General features: G+C 27.4%; 1 protein-coding gene across 1 annotated transcript; it reads right to left on the reverse strand.

The window, feature by feature from the left end:
* Positions 1–293: 293 nt before the first annotated feature.
* On the reverse strand, positions 294–15680 carry LOC117178748. The gene is made up of 3 exons (XM_033370184.1): positions 15316–15680; positions 7261–7420; positions 294–582 (listed from the first exon to the last, which is right to left on the reverse strand). Exons 1-3 carry the CDS (start codon positions 15439–15441, stop codon positions 428–430), a joined length of 441 nt encoding a protein of 146 aa, XP_033226075.1. The 5' UTR covers positions 15442–15680; the 3' UTR covers positions 294–427.
* Between the last annotated feature and the right edge of the window lie 10002 nt (positions 15681–25682).

The raw sequence follows: 25682 nt of genomic DNA on the forward strand, positions 1-25682 counted from the left end.
TTTAAACAATTGCAATTTAAACAATGTTGTACGCATTTTTCGAAAAATTAAGTTGTGGATTCGGATTCAGGGGCTCAAAATACATAAGAATAGAGGGTTTTCGGCTTTGGCGGTCTTAGTGCATACGGGATCATACCCAGCCCCCGGACTACCCCGAGATCCTTCACCTATAAAAAAGAATTTAAAACTGAATATTTATGAAATTTGATTGCTTTTCCGCTGACGCTAAATGGATTTAGGAAGAATAAATGGATTGTTGTTTTATAAAAGGTTTTTATTGATGACTGATAAAGCGCAGGTCATGGAAAAGCATGATGAATAAAAGGTTGATAACAAAGGTGGGTACATGGAAAATGAAAACGTAGAATTGAAGAGTGGCGTGGGTGCTTCTGCAAATTTGCAATCTGTGGAATTTTCCAGCTGGCTGTTAGTGAGCGGCGACGATTAGCGAGAGTGAGGATTCTGTGTTGGGTGGCACTCGAACGTTGAAACTGCTTCTGGACTTTCCGAGGGTGTAGGGTTCGTCACAGACCACCCCATAGCTACCTCTCTCGTTGAACACACTCAAATGGTGTATAATTCCTGCACACATAAACACAACAAACATATATCATATTTGCACACAGTGCATACAATGCTATGCAAACATATTGCCGACGTACCTATGAACTCATGCGTATCGTTTTCAATCAAATATTCATCACTTTCCAACTATTCCCGATGCATCGAGAATCAAACAATAAAGCAATCGAATATGCTCAAAAATTTAATTTTACTGGAACAGTAGCTACTTTGTATGCAGTTGGTATGTATGGCCAATTATTTACTACAATGGTAATTATTTCAAGGAAAATGCAAAAACTCTCTGATTAAATGGATTTCAGGCTGAATTGACAAAATATACATGTTCATCTCAGCGAGATTTTTTCCCAGTTTTTACAAAAGAAAAGAAGTGTTAATTTTTTTAATTGCACGATCTGTCAGAATTCTAGGAGAGACAAATTGTAGTACAGGCAAACTCGGATATAACGCCCTCTGATATATCCCTTCCGAGAATTGACGCCGAGCCGCTGGTATGAATAAAAGGAGCTGCGGAGATGTGGTTGAAGTTCTGAACGTTCAAATTAACGAAATTTCGACTGATGACTTTACAAACCAGGAAAAGTGTTAAAATGTTTGTTAATTTATATTGTAAATAATTTATTTATTATCTGTTTGGTTGAAAATTCGTTTTTTTTAGTTAAAAAATTAAATATTTTGTTGAAACTTTGATTTGTTAGTTTTCACAAAAGAAAAAAAAGTTCTATTTTTTAATTACACGAGCTGTCAGAATTCTAAAAAAGACCAATTGTAGTACAGTCAAACTCGGATATAAAGCCCCCTTATATATCCCTTCGGAGAATTGACGCCGCGCCACAGGCAGGAGTAAATGGAGTTGCGGGGATTGTGTGGTGGTCACCCAGATTAAAAAATTCGTCTTTTTTGTTGAAAATTAAGTTGTTTAACTGAAAATTGAACATCGTTTTTAAATTTATTTTTTAGTTGAAAATTCACTTCATTTGTTAAAAAAACTTTGTTCTTGTTGAAAACTCATGTTTTAGTAAAAATGTATTGATTACAAAATTGATCTTTTTGCTTGAATATTCATTTTTTTGGTTGAAAATTTAAATATTTTGTGAAAACTTTTATTTGTTTGGTTAAAAATTCATAAAAGGAAAATTGAACTATTCCAATTTTGATTGAAAATTAATGTTTAGTTGAAATATCAATCATTCGATTAAAAATTAATCTTTTTGGTTGAAAAATGTTTTCTTTGGTTGGGAATTCCACTATGTGATTGAAGATTTTTTTTTTGTACAAAATTATCCTTATTTCTTGAATATTTATCTATTTTATTTTAAACTTCAGTTCTTAACTTGAAAGTTTTACTATGTTGTTGTTAAAAAATGTATTTTTTCAATTCATCAATTTGTCTTTTTGATAGAAAATTGTTATTGTTTGAAAATTAATTTTGTATTTGTTAAAAATTCAAGAACTCTGTTTAAACTCCTTTCTGTGCTTCCAAATTATTGTTTAATCTGAAAATTAAACAATTCCATCTTTGGATAAGAATTTATGTTTTTTAGTAGAAAATTAAACTTTATATGCTTGAAAATTCATGTATTTTGTTGAAAAATCTTGAAATATTTTTTTAAAAATCAATTTCGTTTAGTTGAAAATTCATCTCTTTGGTAGAGAATTTAGCTTTTTTTTATAAATTAGATTTTTTATTTTTGGAAATTAATTAAATTGAGACTTAACTATTCCACTTTAGGTTGAAAATGTATGTTTTTTATGTTATTTAAGTCAACCATTTGCTTGAAAATTTATGTATTTTCAATAAAAATTCATCTCTTTTCGTTAAAAATGTACCGATTTTATTTTTAAGTCTTTTTTTTATATTCATTTTTGTAACTGGATATGTAACTATTCTATTCTTCCAAAAAATATCTTTTTTAGTTGAAAATGAATTTATTTTGTGGAAAAAATGGTTGTTTTTGTGTGCAAAATTAGTTTTTTAACAATACCATTTTTTGTGAAACATTTAACTGTCTTCTTGTACATTACATTTCTTTTTTTAAATTAATTTTTTTCTAGTTAAAAATTACCCTTTTTGGTAGAAAATTATTTGTTTCGAAATTAATGTTTTCAGTTAAAAATTCATTTATTTGGTTAATAATTCTAATATTTTGTTGGAAACTCAATCGTATGATTAGTAATTCAAGTATTTTTAATGAAAATTCATCTCTTTTCGTTGAAAATGATACTTTTTGGTTAAAAATTTAACTGTGATTAAAAATTCCTTGTTTTCTTATATAAAATTCTTCTTCTTTGAAAATTCATCTATTTTCTACCTTTTAGAACCAAGGCTTTTATAGAAATATTTTTAGGGTTCCTTTTTAGTTTATTAATATCCGATAGATGGTGAAAAAAAAAGATCTTCAGTTGGTAGAAGTTGGATATGTAACCCTAAAAAGTGGCACAACACTCTATACATTTACTATCTCTATTAAATTTTTCCTGCAGCAATGTGTTTTATAATAGAAAATTAGTAGTTATGTAGAATAAGTCTATTAGAACTCGTACTTCTGGTTCCTTTGGAACAACTAATTATTTTGGGTTCCTTCGGAACAATTAATCATTTTGGGTTCCTTTTCCGCAAGAGTGGTTCTGTTTTAGAACCAAAAACAGTTCTAATAGAAACGTTACTTTTATCTGTGAGTCCAATTTTTAAATGTATATACTTTTGAAATAATGCAAACAGGGTTGTTGCAAAAAAAAGAAATTGAAAATATGCTAATAAAAAATTATAATTCTATTCTCATTTCTTATCAGTTAAACCAGAAATGTACTGTTTTTCAAAAAGAATCAAACAAATTATTTTCATTTTTATGCTAAGATGTTTAATGAAGGACAAAAAAATTCCAAAATAAATCAAATTCTGTTGACATTCAAGTCTTATTTAAACTTAGTTTATCCGAACCACGCAGTTTTATCCTGGACCATATCAAGAGAAAAATTTGCAACAAATGGAACTTTGTCTTTAAAATGAGCTTAAGAGCGATGCAAATTTTTTTATTTCTTTAAGGTTGTTCAATATTCAAATCATTTAAATTTGCATTTGTGTACAACATCTGATTACAGAGTAGAAGTAGCATGCAGTTCCAGGATAAAATTTGTCTTGTAAAAATTTTAAAAAAATTACATTTTTAACAACAAGGTTGAGGCTATTAAATATTATCACCTTAAATATTTAAATTTTGTAATTACTCTTTTTAAATCATTTTTAATTTAATATAACATTTACGAATACGAATCCAGTTTCCAATTTCACAATTATAGTTTTCAAAGGATTTACAGACCATATAGGGTATAATGTAACATACATTGTTTCCAGCAACAACATCCCAATGTCATGATTAGAAATTGCAAGCTATTCATAAATCATTCAGATACAATGAAAATTCAGTTAATTACTATCTGCATTATTTTTTGTATTGATATATTAAATAATTTGTAATCAATCCCTTAAAAATGTGTATTTAGAAATATTTGCTGAAAACTTATTTATGGAATTATTTATTTTGTGTTATAAAAGCAGCTTTTAACCTTTACGAAAGGATATTTCAGTAAAGATCGTAAAGCATTCAATTTACGACGTGTAAATTCCACTTTAATAGAAATAAAATTCTTCATTTATGGATGAATAACAAGATATTAAATATTAGAAAATCAAGGCAGGAACATCAAGTAAAAGAAATTAAGCTGAAGTTCCTTTACGAGCTTCCTCCCTTGAAAAATATTGGAAAAAGCTTGAACCGTCTTTTATTGGATTTCAGAATTCTCCACTTATAAGGTTATCACTCTGGAATAAAATGCTACAAAATAAAGAAAAATGTATTGCATACAATAAATTTATGAGTCTTATAGTTTTAAATTACTTTCATAGTCTTAATATAGTTTATAATTTTGCTCGGCATTTTTTTCAAATAGTTCAATATCTTTTTTCAAATTAGTAAAGGTTGAATTTAAATGTTGTGGAACCATCAATTGATCTTAGAATGATATTCCCAATAAATAAATTAAATATCTTTTTGGTCAGTTTGTCGAGTGTGGTTTTCTGTTTATTTGGACGATATCGGTGCATTTTATGAATAAGTCATGATATTTTTGTGACCTACAAAAGGAACTTATCTTCAAAGTTTATGAGAGAGTTGAGTATTTTATCTGAACGAGAATTGCGGTCTATATAGAGCTTATTATATTTTTTTATTCTCGTCTTTCTGGACATAGAATTTCTGAGATAATAAACTGCACTTGAAAAATTTAACCACGATAATAATAAGAGTTTTCATAAAAAAATGTTTAATTAAAAGCTCCAGCTACAAAATAAATATAGTATAAATTCTAATTTTAAACAATGTCTGATGAAGACCACAAAAATGTAATTGACGCTGTTAGAAAACCACAACAACATCCAATAAACTTGCAATCTCAACGCCACAGAGCTTTATTGATATTTTTAAATTTATTTGATTATTTTTTTTTTTAATGTGTCATGCAAATCTTTTTATTAAAAATAAAATTATGATTTAGAAAAAAAAAATTTACGGAAGTTTTGAAGCAAACAAAGTTTTAGCACTAGAGACGTAAACAATATGTAAATACATTGGTGTTGCATTTACCTCAGTATGTTTTTTTTAAAAAGAAATAATTAAAAATGAACAAAAGCTAATTTGGATAAAAAAATTGACAAGTTTGAACAGGGAACATAACCCGTTCCTTATTAAAAAAAAACCAAGTCAAAATAAAATTTTTAAAAATTTCAACGATTTGCGCCAAATAAAATTTTTATTTTGAAAAACTAAAGTTACGCATAATCCCTTTTAAGAATAATCTAGTACAGCCAAGTAAAAAATTAATTACTCTTTAAATGATTTATAAAATTGACAAAAAGTAATTTTGAATTGCTCAGGAAATCTACAACATCCTTAGTAGCAAATTCCTGAAAAAAAAACCTTATACGAGTTGAGACAAATTTGTATATTTAAATACTCTTGCATCGTTAACTTAAAATTTTTAATTGTCTACTAAATTATTAAAATTATTCTGCATGTTTTATGTTAGTGCTTTTCGCTGCAAAATTGTATTCAAACAAAAATAATTCTACTATAAAATCAGAAAGTTTCGAAAAAGACCTAACCTTTCTAAACAAAAAGCATCATCCAGATTTCCAATTTTCAAAGTTTTAGTTGAAGTAAGCGTTGTATAGCAGAGATCAGTATTTTTAATAACAAATTATTAAACTTTTAAAATTAAGTTTTTTTTGAGAATTTAGATTTCTGAGTTTTGTTTAGCTTTTTTTCGTCTGCTATTTTAAAGGTTAATATTTTTTTTAGTTTAAATTAGCATTTTACACCAAAAACTGGCATTTAAAAACATAAATAATTACGGTTATATTGTTGTTACAAGAAATCGGTATTTATAAATAGGAATCATTCGATTTATATACTATGGTTTTTTTAAACAAAAAAAATTAAAATGCAATTTCTATTAAAAAATCATTAGATTTCAAAGAAAGTTCAAAATTTTGGAAAAATTTTCGGTTACGTTGTTGTTTTACATCGAAAATTTGTATTTTCTACAAAAAGTCATTATAATTTGAACACCATTTATAATATTTGATAAATTTTGGATCATGATAGAGTCTTTCTTCAAAAATAGGTATTTTTAATACAAAATGAAATTATATTTCTTACGTTTCAAAGACAATTCATAACTTTGTAACAATTTCTGGTTATGTTGGTGTTTTAACAGGATATTGATATTTTTAGTTAAAAAATTATTCAGTTTCAAAGAATATTAAATATTTCTTTACAATTATTACTTAAGCTAGCTGTTTTAACTAGAACTTGCAATATACATTTCAAAAATATTGACTATTTCGGAACAATTTCAGGTTATGTCATTTTAATGAATCTTTACAATTTTCAAGAATGTTTCATTATGTTATGTTAGTGTTTTTTTATCTAAAATCATTATATTTCAAACAAGATAAGAAATTGGTATACAATATGTGAAACAAGAAAGATTTCAAACAAAATGTACAATTATGGAAAAATTTAAGGCTATGTTAAATTTCAAAACAGATTACAAATTTGCAATGATTTTCATCTATGTACCTTGAGATTTTTCTGATTATCATCAATCTACATATTTTAATTTCGGCATTAAATTCACAATTTTTATACAAATTGTTTGTCTGTTTGACCTTTTATACCTGAAATTGGTATTTGTAAAATAAAATTATTAAATTTAAAAGAAAATACACTTTTTTTCACAAATTTATATTGTGCTCATGTTTTGCCGGAAATCAATATAGATTTCAAAGAATATTTACAATTTTAATTAATTTTCATCAATTATCAGAAATATTGTCCTTGTTTTTCTGTCCTATTATTTAAGATTATAGAGACTATGAAACATAAAAATTTGTGTTGATAATAGTTTTATATTTTAACATAAAAATTACGTGAGAGAAACAAAAATCTCGCGCTTGTTTTTTTTGTTGGATTTATTAATTTGTTTTCATTACGCTAGTGTTTTTAAAAGAAAAAAATTCCCATTTTTTACCTGCAATGGAACGGCTAAACTAAACTGATCCTGGAGTTACAAAATTTTAATAAAAAGGTTTTGAAGTTTAAATTCTGAGGAACTCACCGTTGTTAACGTTTAGAGAAATGGCCGTGCTGTAAACTTGTTTGGTAGGATTGGATACTTGCACGGTACGGCGAAAAACAGTTTCGTCTGCACGCCTCTGTCCAATAATCAAATCCCCGATGAATCCTCCTTCTCGTTCATCTAAACCAGCCACCCTGGGCTGCAAAATAAAATAGCGAAGTGAATCGTTGATTTGAATTCTCGGCTTTGAAAAAAGTAAATACAAATTAAGGTTTTCCTTTCAAGAAGAAAAGGCAAATTAGTTTAAAATCGATTAAAATTGTTCTTTCGAATTAATTCAATTAATTTATTAAAACTTAAACTAAAGTGATCCATTTATTGTAAGGAATGTACTAAATTGATCAATCGTTGAATAAAAAAGTGAATTTCTAACAAAGTAGTTTAAATTTTGACTGAGTAGTTGAATTTTCAATATAAAAAGATTAATTCGCAACGAAAAATATAATGTTGATAATTAAACTAAAATTTTTTTAAATTTTTCATTAAAAAATTTTAATTAATAAAAAAATGAATTTTCAACAAAGTAGTTGAATCTCAAGTCACAAAAGATTTCAATTTTAACACAAAAATTTGCAATTTTGTTATAAAATATTACATTTCTACCACGATAGACAAATTTTTAATCTAAAAAGATGACTTTTGAAACAAAAAATATTTTTCAGTCAAGAAAGAAAACAGCCTTAAGCAAATTATAATTTGAAGGGAAAATAATGATTAATAAAAAAATACAAATTTGTAATAACTATTTATTTTTTAAGTTTCTTTGTTTATTTGCTTTCTCTTTTTATTTGCTTTAAAGTTATAAGAATTTACTTTTCTTAGGTTTCTCTAACAAATTAAAATATATTTTAAAAGATTTCAGATGCAAAAACAATATCTAAAAAATTTCCAATACTTTCTTTTATTTTGCAGAATTTGACTAAATCATAGAATATCATTCAAAAATCTACATTTTTTCTAACTTTCTAAAAATCTTTTCAAATTTGAAATTTTTGAAATTTTTGAAATACATTTAAATATCTTTTAAAATGTTTTCAATTTTTGTCTAAAATTTTATAATCTTGAAAAATTGAAACGGTTTGCTGTAAAACCTTCTATATTATTTTCTGAATTTTTAGAAAATCATTTGAAATGTTTTCAAAATTTTTCAAATATTTTCTTAAAGTAATGTTGTCAAAATAATACACGAAATGAAATTTTCCCTGGAATCTTAATAAAAAATCCAAATTTTAGTTTAAAATCTTAAAAATTAGATATTTTGTTTAAAATGTTTTTAAATAGTTTCAAATTTTAAATCAATTTTATATCTTCTTAAAACGTCTAAATCTTTAAAGTGTCTTTTGAAATAATTCAAAGTTTTCCTAGTATTTTTTAGAATTCTGAGAAAATGAAAAAATAAATTAATCTTCCATATTCATTTTCGACATATTTTGAAATCTTCAAAGCTCAACATTAATTTTTCAAAATAAAACTGAGAATAAAGTGTAAATCTTTTTAAAATTGACAGAAGTTTTATTATCGATACCGCGAATTATTTTGTTATTAGTACCGACAATGTCTACAGTTCGTAAATTAAAATACTCGAAGTTTTAAGATGTTCTTTTTTGTCGGCAACGTTTAGGAACATTACAAAATCAATAATATCCTAAAATAAAACTATTTGCAGAAAATTCTTAATCTTTATCAACAGACTAATACATATCATCTCATTTAATATGGTCAAAGGGTTATATATTTTTTTCAAAATCGTCAAAAATGTACATTTTTTAAAATTTTGCAAACCTTTTCAAATTTTAAATTATTTTTGAATTGCTTCGAAAACATTTAAGACTTTTAAATATCTTTAGAAGTTATTCAATTTTTTTTTTAATTTCCTTAAAATTCTTTTTAAAAAAATGTCTTTAAAACTTCCAAATTGTGTTTTGAGAATTCTGGAAATCTGTTCTCTTATAATTAACTTTTAAAAATAAAGAATTAGTCAAATTATCCGATGAATTTCAAGAAATAGTTTTTATTATAATAAAGCCTTTTGAAATACTTAAGAAGCTTTAAAAAATTTCTTTTGCGAAATTCTAGAAAATAATTTCAAAGAATTGAAATACTTGTCAATTTTCTCATAAAATTTATTTTCCCAAATAAAAAATCAGTTTAAAGTTTCCCAGGAATTTTAATTAATATCAGTATTATCGTTAAACCTCCCGAAATCTTTGAAAAATTTTAAATTCAAACATTCAAAAATGTTCGTTTTTTCTAACGGTTTAAAAATGTTTTGGAGTGTAAATTAATTTGGAACCTTTACTTATTTTCGCTTAAAATTGATTTTTTTTATATAACAAATAATTTTAATTTTCCCAAGAATTTCAAGATATTTTTTAATTCTCTTGATACATTTTCAAATTCTTCAAAAGCTTATTTTCTTAGAAACATTTAAAAATCGACACATGACATTGTTTATATCAAAGTACTATAAAAAAGTTATAATTAACATATAATTATAATTAACTATTTTGCTCAAAATAGTTTTTTGTTGTTTGATTTTAGATTTTCAACGGAAAATTCAAATTTAACTATATTATTGGTTGAAAATTGATCGCTTTTAGTTAAAAATTCATATATTTTGTTAAAAATTCATTTGCTTGGTAGAAAATGAATCTCCTTGATCGAAAATTAATTTTTTTGCTTAAAAATTCAATAGCAATTTTTTCTCTCTCTCTGTCTCTTGACTGCAAAATCTTCATTGATTAAAAATTCAAGTTACGTAAACAAGCCGTCTTTTTCGGTTGAATTCAACTGTTTTGATTAAAAATCAAAATGTTATTTATTAAAATATCAAATACGGCATTTTTCGTTCAGAATTCATCTTTTTTTGAATAAAAATGTTATTATTTGGTTAAAAGTTAAACACTTTTGTTAAAAATTAATCTGATTCTTGATTCATACCTTCCATTGAAAAATTATCTCTCCGGTAGAAAAATAAGATATTTGGTTGAAAATTTGTTTTTAATTTGGCTGAAAATGAATCTTTTTTACTAAAAATTTAACTGTTCCAGCTTAGGCTTCAATTATTTTGTTTTAAAAACTGTTGTCTTTTTCTTGAAAATTAATTTCTTTAAATTGAAAATCTAATTATTTCAGGTGAATAATTCATCATTTAAGTTAAAAATTCATCTCTTTAGTTAAACATTAGTCTTTTTAATTGAAAATTAGACTGTTCAATTTTTTAATAAAAATCATCTTTTTCGGTGAAAATTCGTCTGTTTTAGTTAAAATTAATTCCCTTGTTTAAAAATCAATCATGCTGGTTGAAAATTCAAACATTCTAATCAAAGATTCATCATTTTAGTTCAAAAATCATCTTTTTGGTTACAAATTTAACTATTCCAATTGAAGATGCATCATTTTAATTAAAATATCATCAATTTTTTTGAAAATGTAACTGTTGCCTTCAAAATTTCTTTTTTTTTTAAATTATTTTTTGGAAACTGAAAATGTAACTAATACAATGAAATACTCCACAGTTTTAATTGAAAATGCATTTCTCTGGTTGAAAATTAATTCTTTCAACTGGAAATTTAACTATTTAGATTTTGGGTGAAAATTTATCTTTTTTGTTGAAAATTCATCTCTTTGGTCGAAAATTAATTTTCTTGTTTAAAAATTCATCTTTTTGGTTGAAGATAAATCTACTTGTTTAAAAGATAAGCTCCTTTGTTAAAAGTTCATCTTTTTTAGTTAAAAATTTAAATATTTGGTTGTAAATTAATCCTTTTTAGTTAAAAAGTCATATTTTTTGGCATAAAATTAATGTTTTTGTGTCTGACTTTTGTTGTGTTGTTTTTGTGTCTGAATGTTAAAAATTCCTCTATCTTGTTAAAAATAAAACATTTTTATTGAAAAGTTAGGAACCTGAAGCGGTTTAAATTAAATTTAATATAGTACCTCCATTAATTTTATCTAAATATAAACTGAATTTTAATTATAAGAAAATAAAATAAAAATTTGTTTAAATCATTATTCAAATTCATCAAATAAAATATTAGAGGTAAAAATTGGTTTTTGGGATTTCCGTTTAATTATAACTTAAAAGAATCTATTTAGCCTCTGAAAATTATTCTATTTTGTTAAAATTATCCTTTAAATGATATTTGTGTGTCATACATATTATATTGGTATAAAATAATTATAATTCGTGAAGTAATAGAATTAAGACGAAATGAATCTGAACTAACAGACCCACTAAATGTTGTAACAACTCTGGAGTTGAATTTTAATTAAAACTCCTCGCAATTCAATGAAGTTTTCATACTTTCTTCTGCAATAAAATTCTCGTTGCAAGAACGAATTATATAATGAATTCTGTCTTTAGTCATGATATGCTTTTGGAATACTAATTCGAATCTAACTAAGTCAAGCATCTGAATACAAATTGAAAAAAGAAGTTTAATGGAGAGTTCCCCTAGGGCGATAAAAGTTGATTCTCTCTCCCTAAAACTTTGTTCTAAATGCCAAAGTCCTCGACAGAAATGTCCTAGTCCTACATGATTGGAATACATGAGGAAAAACAGAATATTAGATCTAAATTTCACTCCTATTTTTCCTTTATTTCAGCCAAATAAATTCCACCACAATTAATTATTAATTATACAATTTATTAATTATACAATTGGGACCAGAATACAGGATGCGTACTCAGCGGACAATATATTTCTTAAATTTTGAATTAATAACTTTTTTCGTAAACGTATTTAGGGGTAATCCAAAAATAAGGTTAGACGACTTGTGGATAGGAAAGGGAGAATAAATTCTTACTGTTTTTTTATATGAATTACAAATTAGTTCATTTTTCATAAAAAAAGATGAATTCTTAACAAAAAAGGTAATATTTAAGTTTTTAAGCAAGAAACGAATTTCCAGTAAAATATTTAAATCGCCAACAAAAACATTAATTTTTAACCAAACAGTTGTTTTTCAACCAAGAAAAGATGAAATTTCTACAAAAAGAGAGGAATCCTCAAATCTTGAAGATAAATCTTCAACAAAGGAAGATTTTTTAGTAAATAACAATTTTTTTAATCTAAGTTGAACTTTCTAGCAAGTAGTTGGATTTTTTGCAAAAAAAAAAAGAACTTTTAACCACATTTTCAGCATTTTCAAGAAAATAATTAAATTTTAAATCAATTATTACACTTTTTAAACGAAATAGATGAATTTCAAACGAAAAACATAATGGCAGAGAAGTCGATACAGAGATTTCTTAAATTTTTTCAATCATTAAATTAGTATAAAAAAATATTTTGTTAAGTATTATAAGGATTACCTGTTTTGGATGTAAATGATATTTTTTGTCGGAAATCCAATCATTTTTTGTTTATATATTATGTGGGCTATTTTTAGCAACTTTTTTACAAACTATATGAATTAAAAAATCTTTAATGTTAATATTATTAATATTATTAGTATATATTGATAATAATGTAGTATTATCTTTAATATTTTTAATATTTTGAAATATTTTCATAGAAAAAACGCGAGGTAAAAACTCAAACCTGAGGTAAACTCTCCGCGTCAAATCGCAGATACCTGCAGCGCACTCCGCTAGAGGCAGCACGTTACAGGCCTGTAACAACGGAAATTTTACCTCAGTTGGAAGTAATCGGCTAACTATTACCCTGCTTGAACGATTATCTGTAATATCTTAGAAATTTTCATAAAATCTTTCTGAAATCTTTAATATCTCGAAATCTGATGTACTTTGAAAGTGCCTTGTTATCTAAAGTCTAAATTACTGTTTATAATTCTTAAGAAATGAATCGTAACTTTGCAAAAAGAATATAAAAAAGGGTCAGAATTCTCCGCGTTATAGATATTTAATGGTAATTTTGAAATTTAAGGGAAAAGCAGGGGAAAGAAAGGGTTCTTGAATGGTTATTATTATTTTTAATAAATATTAGAATTGGGAATAATAATAGGCATGAAAGAACTAAATTGATTTTCAGGCTAAGCAGATTAGCTTGCAAAAAAACAGTTGAATTTTCCATGAAAAAGATGAATTTTCAACTAAGGCCATTGATTTTCTACAAACAAAGAAGATTGATATTCTACCAAACAAAGAATTTTTAACAAATTACATCAATTTTTAGCTTAAAAGTTTGAACAATGGATGTGATGATAGTCCAAATTTTATTAAAGAGAATTAATTTTCAATTTAAAAAACAAATCTTATTTTCTACTACAGAGTTTTATTTTATATAAAATAGTTGAAATGTAGGCCAAATTGATGAATTTTCAATCCCAAAAAGACGAAGATTCTATCAAACATTTGAATTTTCTACCCGAGAATATGAATTTTCAATAAGGAAGTTAATTTACATTTAGTTTGGAGTTAGCAAAATTAATTTCGAACAAAAAAAAAACGATTTTTTAATTAAAATTATGAGTTTTCAACCAAGAAAGTAAGCTTTTCATAAATTACTTCAACTTCAACAAAACTAGAATAATTTTCAATAAAATAGCTGCATTAAAAAAAACAACTTATTTTCTATCAAAAAGACGAATTTTCAAGACAATGCATAAATTTTTTATCAAATAGTTCAATTTTATACAAAATATTAAGCTTCAATCCAAAAATGTGATTTTTTGACAAAAAAGTTTAATTTTCAATCAAAAAGAATACATTTTTAACAAAATTATTGAATTTTCAACTAGTTAATCAAATATAAGACAGATAATTTGATTTGTCAGGACAATTTATGTAAAATTCAGGGGTTTTGAAAAAATCCTCAAAATTCAGGAAATTTCCATTAGAAGCACTTCAATAACTTTTAAGAAGAATAAGTTTCTAATTTAAAATTGTTTTATTACTTTTATAACAGATTCTAAGCTAAAAATATTATGAGATTAAGATTTTGGTTTTTGAATATTAATAGTAATAGAAAATGGACAATTTGTTGTTGACAATTCGTTTTTTTTTTGGGTTTCAAAATCAACTGTTACAAAATCAATTGTTACTTTACACACGCAATTATTTTGGTAAAAATCTTATTGGACTTTTTGGGTTAAAAACTCAACTAATTTGGGAAAAATTAACTTTAGGTAGAAAATTCAACGGTTTCGTAGAGGATTAAATAATTTGGCTGACATTTATTTGTTTTGTTTGAAACGTCTTTCTTGTTTGAAAATTTAACTTTTTTGGCAGAAATTTAATGTTTTTTGGTGAAAAATGCAACTGTTTGCTTAAAAACTAATCAGTTTTGGTTGAGGATTCAACTATTCGGTTGAAAATTCGTCTTTCATGGTTAAATTCAACTGTTTTTTATTTTCCATGAACAATTTTTTTTTAATATCAACTATTATTCTACTTGTCTCAATATTTAATTACCTTAATTAAAATGGATTTTTTAAATTGAAGATTTATAATTTAAGTTGAACATCTATCTCCTTAGTTGAAAATTGAACTATTTTAAAATTCGTCCTTTATTTTGGTTAAAAATGTATGTTTTTTCATTAAAAATGTAAAGTTGAACTAAATTATTGAATATTACTATTATTTTTTCTTTTGAGGATGCATCATGGAAATGGACCTTTTTGTTTAAAAATGCATTTAATTTGTTAAAAAATTGCAACTAAAAATGTTAGGAATGTAAAGCTTTTAAAATAAATTAAGATATAGAACTCACATTAATTTTATTTAAAAAAAGTTATCTCCCTATTTTCGTGAGAAATCTCCTTAGTTTTCCCGTTTTAAAAACCTTTTGACCTTATTTACAAGTAGAGGAGGGGGGTCGACATACAACAGTTATGTAGTGAGAAATTTGAAACCTTTGAAGCCCTGCTTTAGTTGGTTTCAAATGATGTAACTGTTTTCAGTATTCATCTGAAAAACTGAACTGTGTGAGGTTAGTCTAAATAAAAAAGTTGAAAACGATGGAGAGTTTAACCGATTGTTAAATGTACGAATTATTCTAATTGCTTAAATATTTCAACGATTAAACACGGAACACTATCTAATTCGTGTATAATTTTTTTTTAATTTACCATTTCTGAGAGTGGGACCACATCCTTATCCGTAAGGTCCACATGAATTAGGCCTTTTTTTGCACTTCCATCAGCAGCAGCAAATGCGATGAAGAAGAAGATGACGTTGAATAGAGAGAGGATCATATTTGGTTGCAAAACAGTGACGATTCGGGAAAGAATATCAGAGTTTCGGGTCCGGATGAGTACGATCGTGTGATCGTCCGCAGGTACGTTGTGTGCTTTTTAATAGAGGCCGCGAAGGTCTGCAGTGGAGATACGACTTATCTACAGTAACAGTGGTACCTTATTCTCTCCCGATTTCTCCGCGCCCGGTCCGTAAGTCCCCTGTCGTCCTGCAAGGAATACGAATGAGGAGGAGCCGGTCTTACGAGGAGCCAGACACGTCCGCGGACTATCTCACTCGAAAGCAGCTTTTTCGTCCAGCTAATGCAGCGTATCCAACCACTTGCAGCCAAGCACTGGCCGTGCACTTCGTTCTCATAATATTATTATTATTATTACTTTTTTAAACATGTTCTCAGGTGAACCCGGTTTTTGATCATTAGTTACGGACTGACAATAATTTAAGTTGACTAATGTGATGAGGATGTTATAAATAAATTTAACAGGGTATTTAAAATCTTTTGTGTTAATGTTGTATTTAATAACTTAAGAGCATGTTGTAGTTTTGAATTCGTCTTTTATAGCTGTTATTCTTACACGGCGGCCGCGAGTGTTGGAGGTGACAACAGTCCTCTCTGGATGTTTTCTTAAAGATATCATCCTTGCACCACAGTTGCGAGCGTTTAAAGTGACAACAGTCACCTCTGGATGACTTTTTAGAGTTACTATCTTATTATTGTCTTTTTTATGATCATCTTTTATCATTTTTTTAAACATGTTCTCTGGTGAACCCGGTTTTTCATTATCACCCACGGACTAACAATAAGTCAAAAAGACTAACGTGATAGGGATGTTATAAATAAATTTAATACGATATTCGCAATCTTTTGTGATCATGTTGTAAGTACAAAATTAGAAGCATGATGTAGTTTCGAGTTTGTCTTTTACCGCTTCAATCCTTACACACCGGCCGTGAACGTTGGAGGTGACAGCAGTCGCCTCTGGATGCTTTCTTAAAGCCACCATCTTATTATTTTTTATCACTATTTATTTATTTTATTTATTTATTTATTTATTTATTTATTTATTTATTTATTTATGAATCCAAATCCTTTTCCGGGTACTGGAGCATCCATAAACTACGCTACCAATTTTAGGTTATTATTTAGCCCTCGTCCTCCCTCATTGACAAGCCCCCCCCCCCCGCCCCGAAAGCAATGAAACCGTTGGCCATAGACAGACTTCTCGTTTACTTTAAAATAATAATAAAACTTTTAACAAAACAGTTTGATTTTTAAACAATGTATGGTTCAATTTTTGAACAAAATGGAAAGTTTTCAATGAAAAATGCAATATTACGTATTTCAACAAAACTAGACTTGAATTTTAAATGAAGAAAAGAAAGAGATCAATTTTCAAATAAGAAAGATAACTTTAAATAGATATTTAAATTTTTAACCTACCCGAGACAAATTTTAAAAATGAATATAATTTTTAATTAAGAGAGATAATTTTAAAAAAGCGAATTTTTAACAAAATAGTTAAATTCAAAAACAAAAGGTGAATTTGTTAAAGGAATATTAATTTTCTACTTAAAAAGATGAACTTTCAACAAAATACGTTAATTTTTCAAAAACAGTTGGATTTTCTACCTGAAACTATGAATTTTCAAGAAAAAAGTTAAGTTTCTACCAAGCACTTCATTTTTCAAATAAAAAGTTTAATTTTCAACCAAAAAAATGAATTTTCAATCAAATAGTTGTATTTTTCACACACAAAAATGGTCTCTAAGAAGTGCTGAAGTTTTTAATAAAAAATACGTATTTTCTAAACGGAACAGAAGAAGTCTCAACTTTCGTTTAAAATAAATTTAAAAAACAGTTTAATTCAACCAGGGAAGAAAAATTTTAATAAAGATAGTTGAATCCTGAACAAAATAGGTGAATTTTCAACAAAATAGTTTAATTTTAAAATAAAAAAGATAAATTTTAAATTAGAAATATTAACATTTCCAAAAATAGAACTATTATATTTTTAGTTTCAATAGAAATGGTTCAATTTTCCACTCTAAAGATGGATTTTTAACTAAATTGATGAATCTTGACAAAAAAATGATATTTTAGCTATACAAGTTGAGTTGTAATCATAAACAGTTAACTATATGATTAAAAATTCAAATTTTTAGGTAAAATTCATATTATTTTGCTTAATATTTAATTATTTATTGAACATTCAACCATTTCTTTCAAAGTTAACCTTTTTGTTTACAAATATAATTGTGTTGTCGAAAAATCGTATGTTTTATTGAAAATTAATTTTTTGAACTGAAAATTCTACTTTTCTATTTTGGGTGCAAAATTTCTCGTTTTTAGATAATGTTTTAACTGCTTCTTTAAAATTTCAACTCTTTTATTATAAATTTATTTTATAGGTTGAAGATTGAACTATTTTATGAACATTCGTTTTTTTCGTTGGAAATTTATTTCTTTAAACTGAAAATGCAACTATTTGTTTCAAAATTAAATTGTTTGGTTGAAAATTAGAATTTTTAGCTTTAAAATTCAACTGGCTTGTCAAAAATTCGTCTTATCGAGTTCAAAATGGATAGTTTTTAGTTAAAAATTAAACTTTTTGGTTCAAAATTAACTTTCTTATTGAAAGATCAGATTTTCCGCTAAAAAATGGAACTGTTTTATAGAGAATTCTCCTTTGACATCTAAAAATTCCATAAATTCGTTGAAGTTTTGTTTTTTCGCTTTGGAATATTTCTCTGAGAATAAATTTTTATTATAGTTGGAAACAATCTTGAATGCTTTCACATTCCTCATAAATTCTTTGGAATTTTGAGAATTAAAGCGCGAGTTCGGCCACTCTTGTTGCCCTTTCCCAGTTCCTGGGGAGGGGGCAGATCTAACGATGAAATATAACATTCATTTTCGTAAAATATAAATAATTAAAATTAATTAACTATGAATTCTTTAGAATTACGTTATCGATAATATGTGCCAGAACAGAAAATTTAAATCCGGCATACGATGCCGGAAGTCAATTCTCGATTTTGTTTGAAATATTGTTTGAATTATGTTCCTTTTTATTTTGTTTGAAATAAAAATAACCATTTAGAAAATATAATAACGAAAAAATTTCCCTCTTAATCCTGCAATAATATTCTGATTATAATATCTTATTTTATGTTTTTTAAGTATCAGGACTGATAAAATTTTTGTTTTGTTTCAGGTAAGTGGATTCGCACAGATTTTGAACTTAAGATTGCTGTGAGTATAAAAATACCTGTTAAAAATAAAAATAAATTAATTTTAAATAAGCGGACTCTCACTAGAATTTTCAAGGGGATTCCGCCAATTGTGAATTTTAGTTTCGGTTCATATTTTTTTTATGAAAGGTCATTACTCGAATATCTATTCGCCAAAGCAGTAATACGTCTTTTTGTCGTTTCAAAGAAAACCCTTTTATTAAATATTTGTCCCAGGCTATATATATAGTTTGGCGAAACACATTTGCAATCTGCCGATAGCTCAGACAGTAACGCTGCGGCTTCACAGCAGTGTTGCGTGTTCGATTCTCGCTGCGTACACTTTTATATATGTATATTTTTATTCGATAAAATGTTAAAAAAGTTAGTTTTCTTCAATAATATTAAACAATTATACAAATAATAATGTTTCCAATGTCTGTTTTCACGGAAAATCTGTCTTTTCTTACTTCCTTATATGCATTTATTCTTCCTCTGAGAAAAAAGTATGACAACAAAAAAGTTAATAAATTTGAGTGACAGAAATAAGCTTGATTATTCGTCTTGAATTATCAACCCCACGAGCAAGATGTTGATGCAAGGAACAGGAGTGCCAGCACAATTCGATGTTGAGTGACGTCGCTCGAGAACGAGGACGTTTCTGGGATGTCCTTAAAGAGATATTCCCTAGGGATCTCAACTCTTGAGATTTCCGAGATTTAGGACTTCCCTGAATTCCTTGCAAAATTCTAGAAGCTCTATGAGGGCGGAAGGTAAAGAAGCAAGCTGACGAGACTGAACAGTGTACATTGCCCGTTTCCCGTCATTTGAACGCATTCTCTTCCGCCAGTCGAGTACTAAAATCTGCTCAAGGCATTTTCCATTTTCGTCTTAGCTTTGCATTCCGTGTTTTAGATGACATCAGAGCGACCTGTAACTCTCTTGGATTCTCAAAGGAATAAAGAGTTCAGGAGCTGACGCCTCCCGGCCTCCCCAACGGCCACTCTCCTTGGCACCTTTTCACGAAGCGCGAAATAACTTGAGAATATTGAATTTACCTTGGAAATTCACAGGATTGGCGACTACGATCGTTAGGCTTCTTTGTAAACATTTTTAAACTTTTTTTTCTTCAAGTCCTAAATAAGATTTTATTATATAAAAAGTCAGACATTTCCGATTTCCTAAATTTCTTTAGAAATTCTTGCATTAATTTAATTCTTTGAATCCTTGAATATTCTGAATTTTTATAATGCTTTAAAATCTCTGAAATTCCTAAAATACTTGAATTCCTTGAATTAAAATTTAATAAACTTAAATGAGACTGAAATAAAATTTAAAATTCTATTTAACGTCCAATATCAATTTAATGTGCAGAATTCCTGAAAATAAAATAAAGAATCCAACGAAAAATTTGGACAAACACCACAAAATGTTCATATTGCGATTTAAAGAAAAAAGTAAAACTTTTGCAAAAAAGAAAAAAAAATATTCTTTTTTTGGACAAAAATAAAAAAGAGGAAAGAAGCATGAGAAGGCATCCAACGAAATCCCCTTCCTTCTCTTTTTATTTATTTATTTTTTATTTTAATCATTATTAAATGGAAATTTAAAAAAATGTGTAAAAAATAATCACTAACGTTTTGGCACTCATACAGCACCCTTATTAAGGCAAAAAAAACTTCGAGCAGGCAGGAACAGTAACAAAACCACGATGCTCTCTCTCGCTTATACCTGATATCTTGATTCTCAAGTTGGATACTTGTCGCTTATCGAATAAAATTAATTTGTGATAAAAAAAATTTTAAAACACATATATTAAAATATTTAAATATTAACATATTTCTTAATCTCTATTGAAAGATGATGTTGGGCGTTATTTCAATAACAAAAAATAATTACCATGTTCTTCATTTATAAAACCTTAATACTAAATTTTCCTTTAGACCGAAAGAGGAAAAATATAGCCTTATACATTAATATAAATTCCTATTTCCGGATGTCACTCTACGATTATTCTATGAGAAACAAGCTTATCTAATGAAGTTATCTATCGTGTCTGGCCAATGCGGGTCATTTCCCCTGGGAAAACTAGACTAACCTGGAAAGGGTGTTTTCAGTAGAAAAGGTGTTTTAAGTCAGTCATGCATTTCGAGTATTTTCACTTATCGTGTTTAAGGGTAGTTAGAGAAGCAAAAATTATTTAAATATTTTATATTATTTATATCTTATGCAACACCTTCAAATCCAGAATCGTCAAAATAAATTAAAATCAGATTTATAAGACTTCTTAAATTGAGAAATTGATTTTTTAAATATCCGGATTGATTACGATAATAGTGAGTTTTTTTTTTTAATTTTCAATCATTTCGTACTTGAATTTTCATGTTGGACGTTAAAGAAGTGTTTAAATTTTAATTTACTCTGAATTTAATTTTTCTTTTTTATAGGTACAATTTTTGATGCAAAGTAATATAATAGAATTATAATTTTTTTTAAATATCATTTTTAATCAAGTAAGCACTTTTGGAAATTCGTTTACGGGAAATTAAAAAAAAATTAAAATTACTACTTTGAATGATTCTAATGTCGCATTTTGGACTATTTGTCAGGGACCTGAGAATTGAGGAAAACAAATCTTTAAATAAAAAAATAGTGGTTTATGGTTAGTAAAGAACTGATTTTTTTAAATATAACCGTTTCTAAGTTTAAATAAGTATCTCATTAACCAAATACAAAAAAAAACATAATTTTTGTTATTATTCAAGAAAATTCTAATTTTATCAAAAATAATTTTGTCTAAACAATAAACAATTGTTTTTTATTAAAAACTGTACACTATTTTACTATTTTTTCTCTTAATTATTATATTAAACAAAAGTACGTAATATTTCTCGAATTCACCTCCACTTCCATCGCAAAAGAACATAGTAGGAACAAATATTAAAAATAATCACGTCTAACTCAGTGTTACCTTTTCTACCGAAAATTACTCATTACCAATTTTCAAGTGGAAAATCACTTTTTCACCAGACATACCCTGTTTTTTAAAGAATGACTTTCTACTGAAAAATATTTCTTGTTTTGGGAGAACCATTTGGAATATTTTTATTAGTTACCCATACATAGTTTCTCAAATATATTAGAAAAAAGAACGCTTTACGTATTTTCATATTTCGGAAGGTCAATCAATATTACTTGAAGTCGTTTAGTGCTTATTTTTGGTCACAAAAATTGCTTTAGATCAAAAATAAATTAATCTTATCTATAATAAATTTTTCTCCTGAAAAATTTCTGCAATTTATCGTTTTATTTTTTTCTATTATTTATTTAAAGATGAATTAAGGGATTGATATTTCTATTCTTTTTTATTTATTGTTTATTAGCTTACCCTACTATTCTACGTACGGTAACTTTGGAAATAGTAAAACTATACTGTAAGAACCTTTAATTACAATCTGAAGTGGAATTTAATTTCAAATAATCGACAATCCCCCACCCCGCGAAAAATACTGAAAACCCGGAATGACACTCGGTACAAGAGCGATTAATAATTTAATTACCGTACACTTGCTATAACGCGTGAATAATGAAAGCAAGTGAATAGCCGTCAATAATTTGCAAAGACTACTTCAGAAAGTGAATTATGTTAGCAGGTGTGTATAAGTTTGCTCCCATCACACTCTGAATGAAAATAGTATTATCGCAAACAAATTTGCTTTAGTTATAACAGTCTCACAATCTCGACCTTAATAAGTAGTCTGCTGACAAGCATGTTAATTACTTTCAAACATGCCTCCTTTCATATTATTATGAAAATACGCTACATTTATCTCTTATTTAATTAGACAAAAAGTCAAACTAATCGCTGATTTACACAAGTGACCTGAACAAATCGTAACTTCAAATATTAAATACTTAACAACAAACTCTCTCAGGTAGTCTAAAGGAAAACCACCCGACCTGCGATCGGAAGTCTTCTGTTTCGATTCCCAGTGAAGTGAAGGAAAAGACCTTTCTTAAAAAGAAATTTAATTAAAAACAAAAAAATCATAATTCCAGCCAGTCTGAAAAGACATTAAGAATTTCTGTTATTCTCTGATAATGCAGATTCCTTGAATCAGATTTTTTTTGAACTTAGGATTCTGTTCTCTTGTATAAAAAGAACTAAGATTCTTCTCTTTAAATATTTTTAAGTTAAAAAAATACAAAATCGGACTTTATAGGGTCTAAATAGAATTTGAAAAGTCTTAGGTTATTTTTATTGATCTTAAAGGACTTAAGGGAATTTTAAAGATTACAAAGGATTTTTGTGGGATAATTTTTAATTCATTTTTAACGAATTTCAATAGGTGTAAAAAATTCTAAACATTTGAAAATGTTTCTATAAATTGCAAATACTTTCATAAGGATTGAGGAATTTTGCCATATTTCAATTATTTGAATATTACAAGGGATTGGATTTCAAAGAATTTATTCACAAGAATTGAGGGATTTCAAAGGATTTCAGTTATTTGAAGATAATTGAAATTATTTCGGTTCATATCAAGTTTGGAAGAATTTCCTGAAATTTCGAAATATTTGAAAGGAGTTTATAGAGTTTATACAATTTTAGGATATTAAAAAAGATTTCAAGGGACTTCAGAGGATTTTCAAGATTTACAAATATTTCTGAGGATTATTATATGATTTATAAAATTTTCTAAGATTTCACTAATTCTAACAGATTTTGAAATCTCCCAATAAAGAATTTTAATCGATATCTCAAGATCTGAAAGGATTTCATTGAATTTCAAATATTTTAAGTGATTTTAACGGAATTTTTAGTATTTAATTGGGTTTCATAAAGTGTATTCCTAAGAATTGAGGCATTTCAAATGAATTCAAAGATTTTAAGACATTTTCAAATATTTCAAAAGATAAATTTTTTCAATAGAATTAAGGGATTTCAGATGATCTTCAAGATTTACAAATATTTTACAGGATTTTAAAGGGATTTTATCAAATTCTCGAGGATTTTACTAATTCTAAGATTTGTTGAAGTATCATAATAATATATTTTAATCAATTTATGAAGATCTCATATCATTTCATATAGGACCTCAAATTTTGCACGAGATTTCAGCGGATTTAAAAAATATTTGATTGGATTTTCACATTTCTTTGCAAGAATGAAGAGATTTCCAAGGATTTGAAGATAATTTTAAATATTTCGGTTCTTATAAGGTTTAAAAAAATTTCCTTCAATCTCGAAAGATTTGAAAAGATTTCATTATATTTATAAAATTTTAGGATATTGAATAATATTTTAAAGGATTTTAAAGTTATTTTATAAAATTTTGGAAGATTTCAGTCATTCTAAGGGATTTTAAAGTCTCTTAATAAGGATCTCAAAGGAATTTATAGGATTTCAAATATTTCAAGAGATTTCAACAGACTTTAATATATTTCATTGGATTTCAAAGAGTTTATTTACAAGAACTAAGAGATTCAAAGAATTTTTAAGATTTGAACAGATTATAAAATATTTTAAGGTATTTTCAAAGATTTTAAGGACATTACAAAGTTTTATGATATTTTAAACACTACAAAACATTTTAATAGATTTCAAGAATTAATCGAAATTTCAATATATTTGAAAGAATATTATATTTCATTTCATTGTAGGGTATGGTTTCCCATGCCAAATAGGCTGATAACGAAGAGGAGAGGGACTAAGTACAACACCAAAACCCATTAATGAAAAATGGAGAATATATTAAAGATTTTGAAACGCTTGTCGCTTCCCGAGGATCGTCGGGGCGCCCCTGGAGTCACCGCTGGGGGCCACAGCATGCGGGACGGTGGCGATGGTAAGCTGCGAGATGGTCAGGCAGATCTCACTAATCAAACAGCTGACCAGCAAGAACATCTGCGACAAACGGTAAGCAGTGGAACATCAACTGTGCCTGCTGAGGATGCTTTGGCTAGCACTAGCTGTTTGCAGCCAACCACCTCGACAGAAATACCTTGGGAGAGCATCAATTGGGATATCACAATGAAAGAGGAATTGGGGCGTCTCTATTATGAAAGTGCGAAGTTTGAAACAAACAAGTAAAAAGGATACAATTTAAGAAGAAAATTTGTTGCAACGTATCCTAATATGCATTAAGGTCGCACTAAGAGATCTTATCGCTAAGGTAAGAGACATCAGGACTAATCTACATGTTACAGAAGACCGAGCAATGGAGATTAAACAACAGGTTGATTTTGCGTGGAAAAACGACGGCAATGAAGATCAGTTAGAGAAAGCCGCGACAAACGGTCAAGCAGGAGCAATTGATGTTCTTCCTCAACCTATTGATGATCCAACACCACCACATCCTCCAGAGGTGGATGACCTCATACAACCAGAGGCAGAAGCAGAGGTTCAGCAACCAAAAAATCGACGAAAATGGACATACCATATGAACAGAGATGTTATGCGCCTTTATTTTTGGCAGAGAAATGTGGTGACAGTGTGAGGAGAGAACATCATAGACTCTTTTTACTTAAATACCCAGAGCTGGCCACAAAAATGAATGAGCAGAATCTGGCAGATCAAAAACGCTCAATATCTGTAAACAGACTGCTTTCGGCTGTTGAAATAGCTGCTATCAAAATGGAAGTGGAACGGCAGCTTCCTATTGATGAGCTCGCCTTGGAAGATGTGAATAACAAAGACTTGATTGATGCTGAAGGCATAGGTGCTAGGAATAATGAACATCGTGCACCGGATCTATTAGAAACACATCCGGATATTACTAACGATGATGTAGATAGGGAAATCTCAGAAGAACTACAGCACCTGGAAAGGAATTTTGGTCATGCTTTACTAGAGTTCAGATATGTGGAACCAACACTGAGGCATTCTCTGCCAAAAATGAACATCACAAATCATCTGCGTACACTAATAGCATATCTCGACAGTAAGGTTTTACCTACGTATTTGAACGTAGCACAAAATGCGTTAGAGGTGCAAACTCTTGTATAC

This window comes from Belonocnema kinseyi, chromosome 8 (genome assembly GCF_010883055.1).
Source record: "Belonocnema kinseyi isolate 2016_QV_RU_SX_M_011 chromosome 8, B_treatae_v1, whole genome shotgun sequence".
NCBI lineage: Eukaryota > Metazoa > Arthropoda > Insecta > Hymenoptera > Cynipidae > Belonocnema > Belonocnema kinseyi.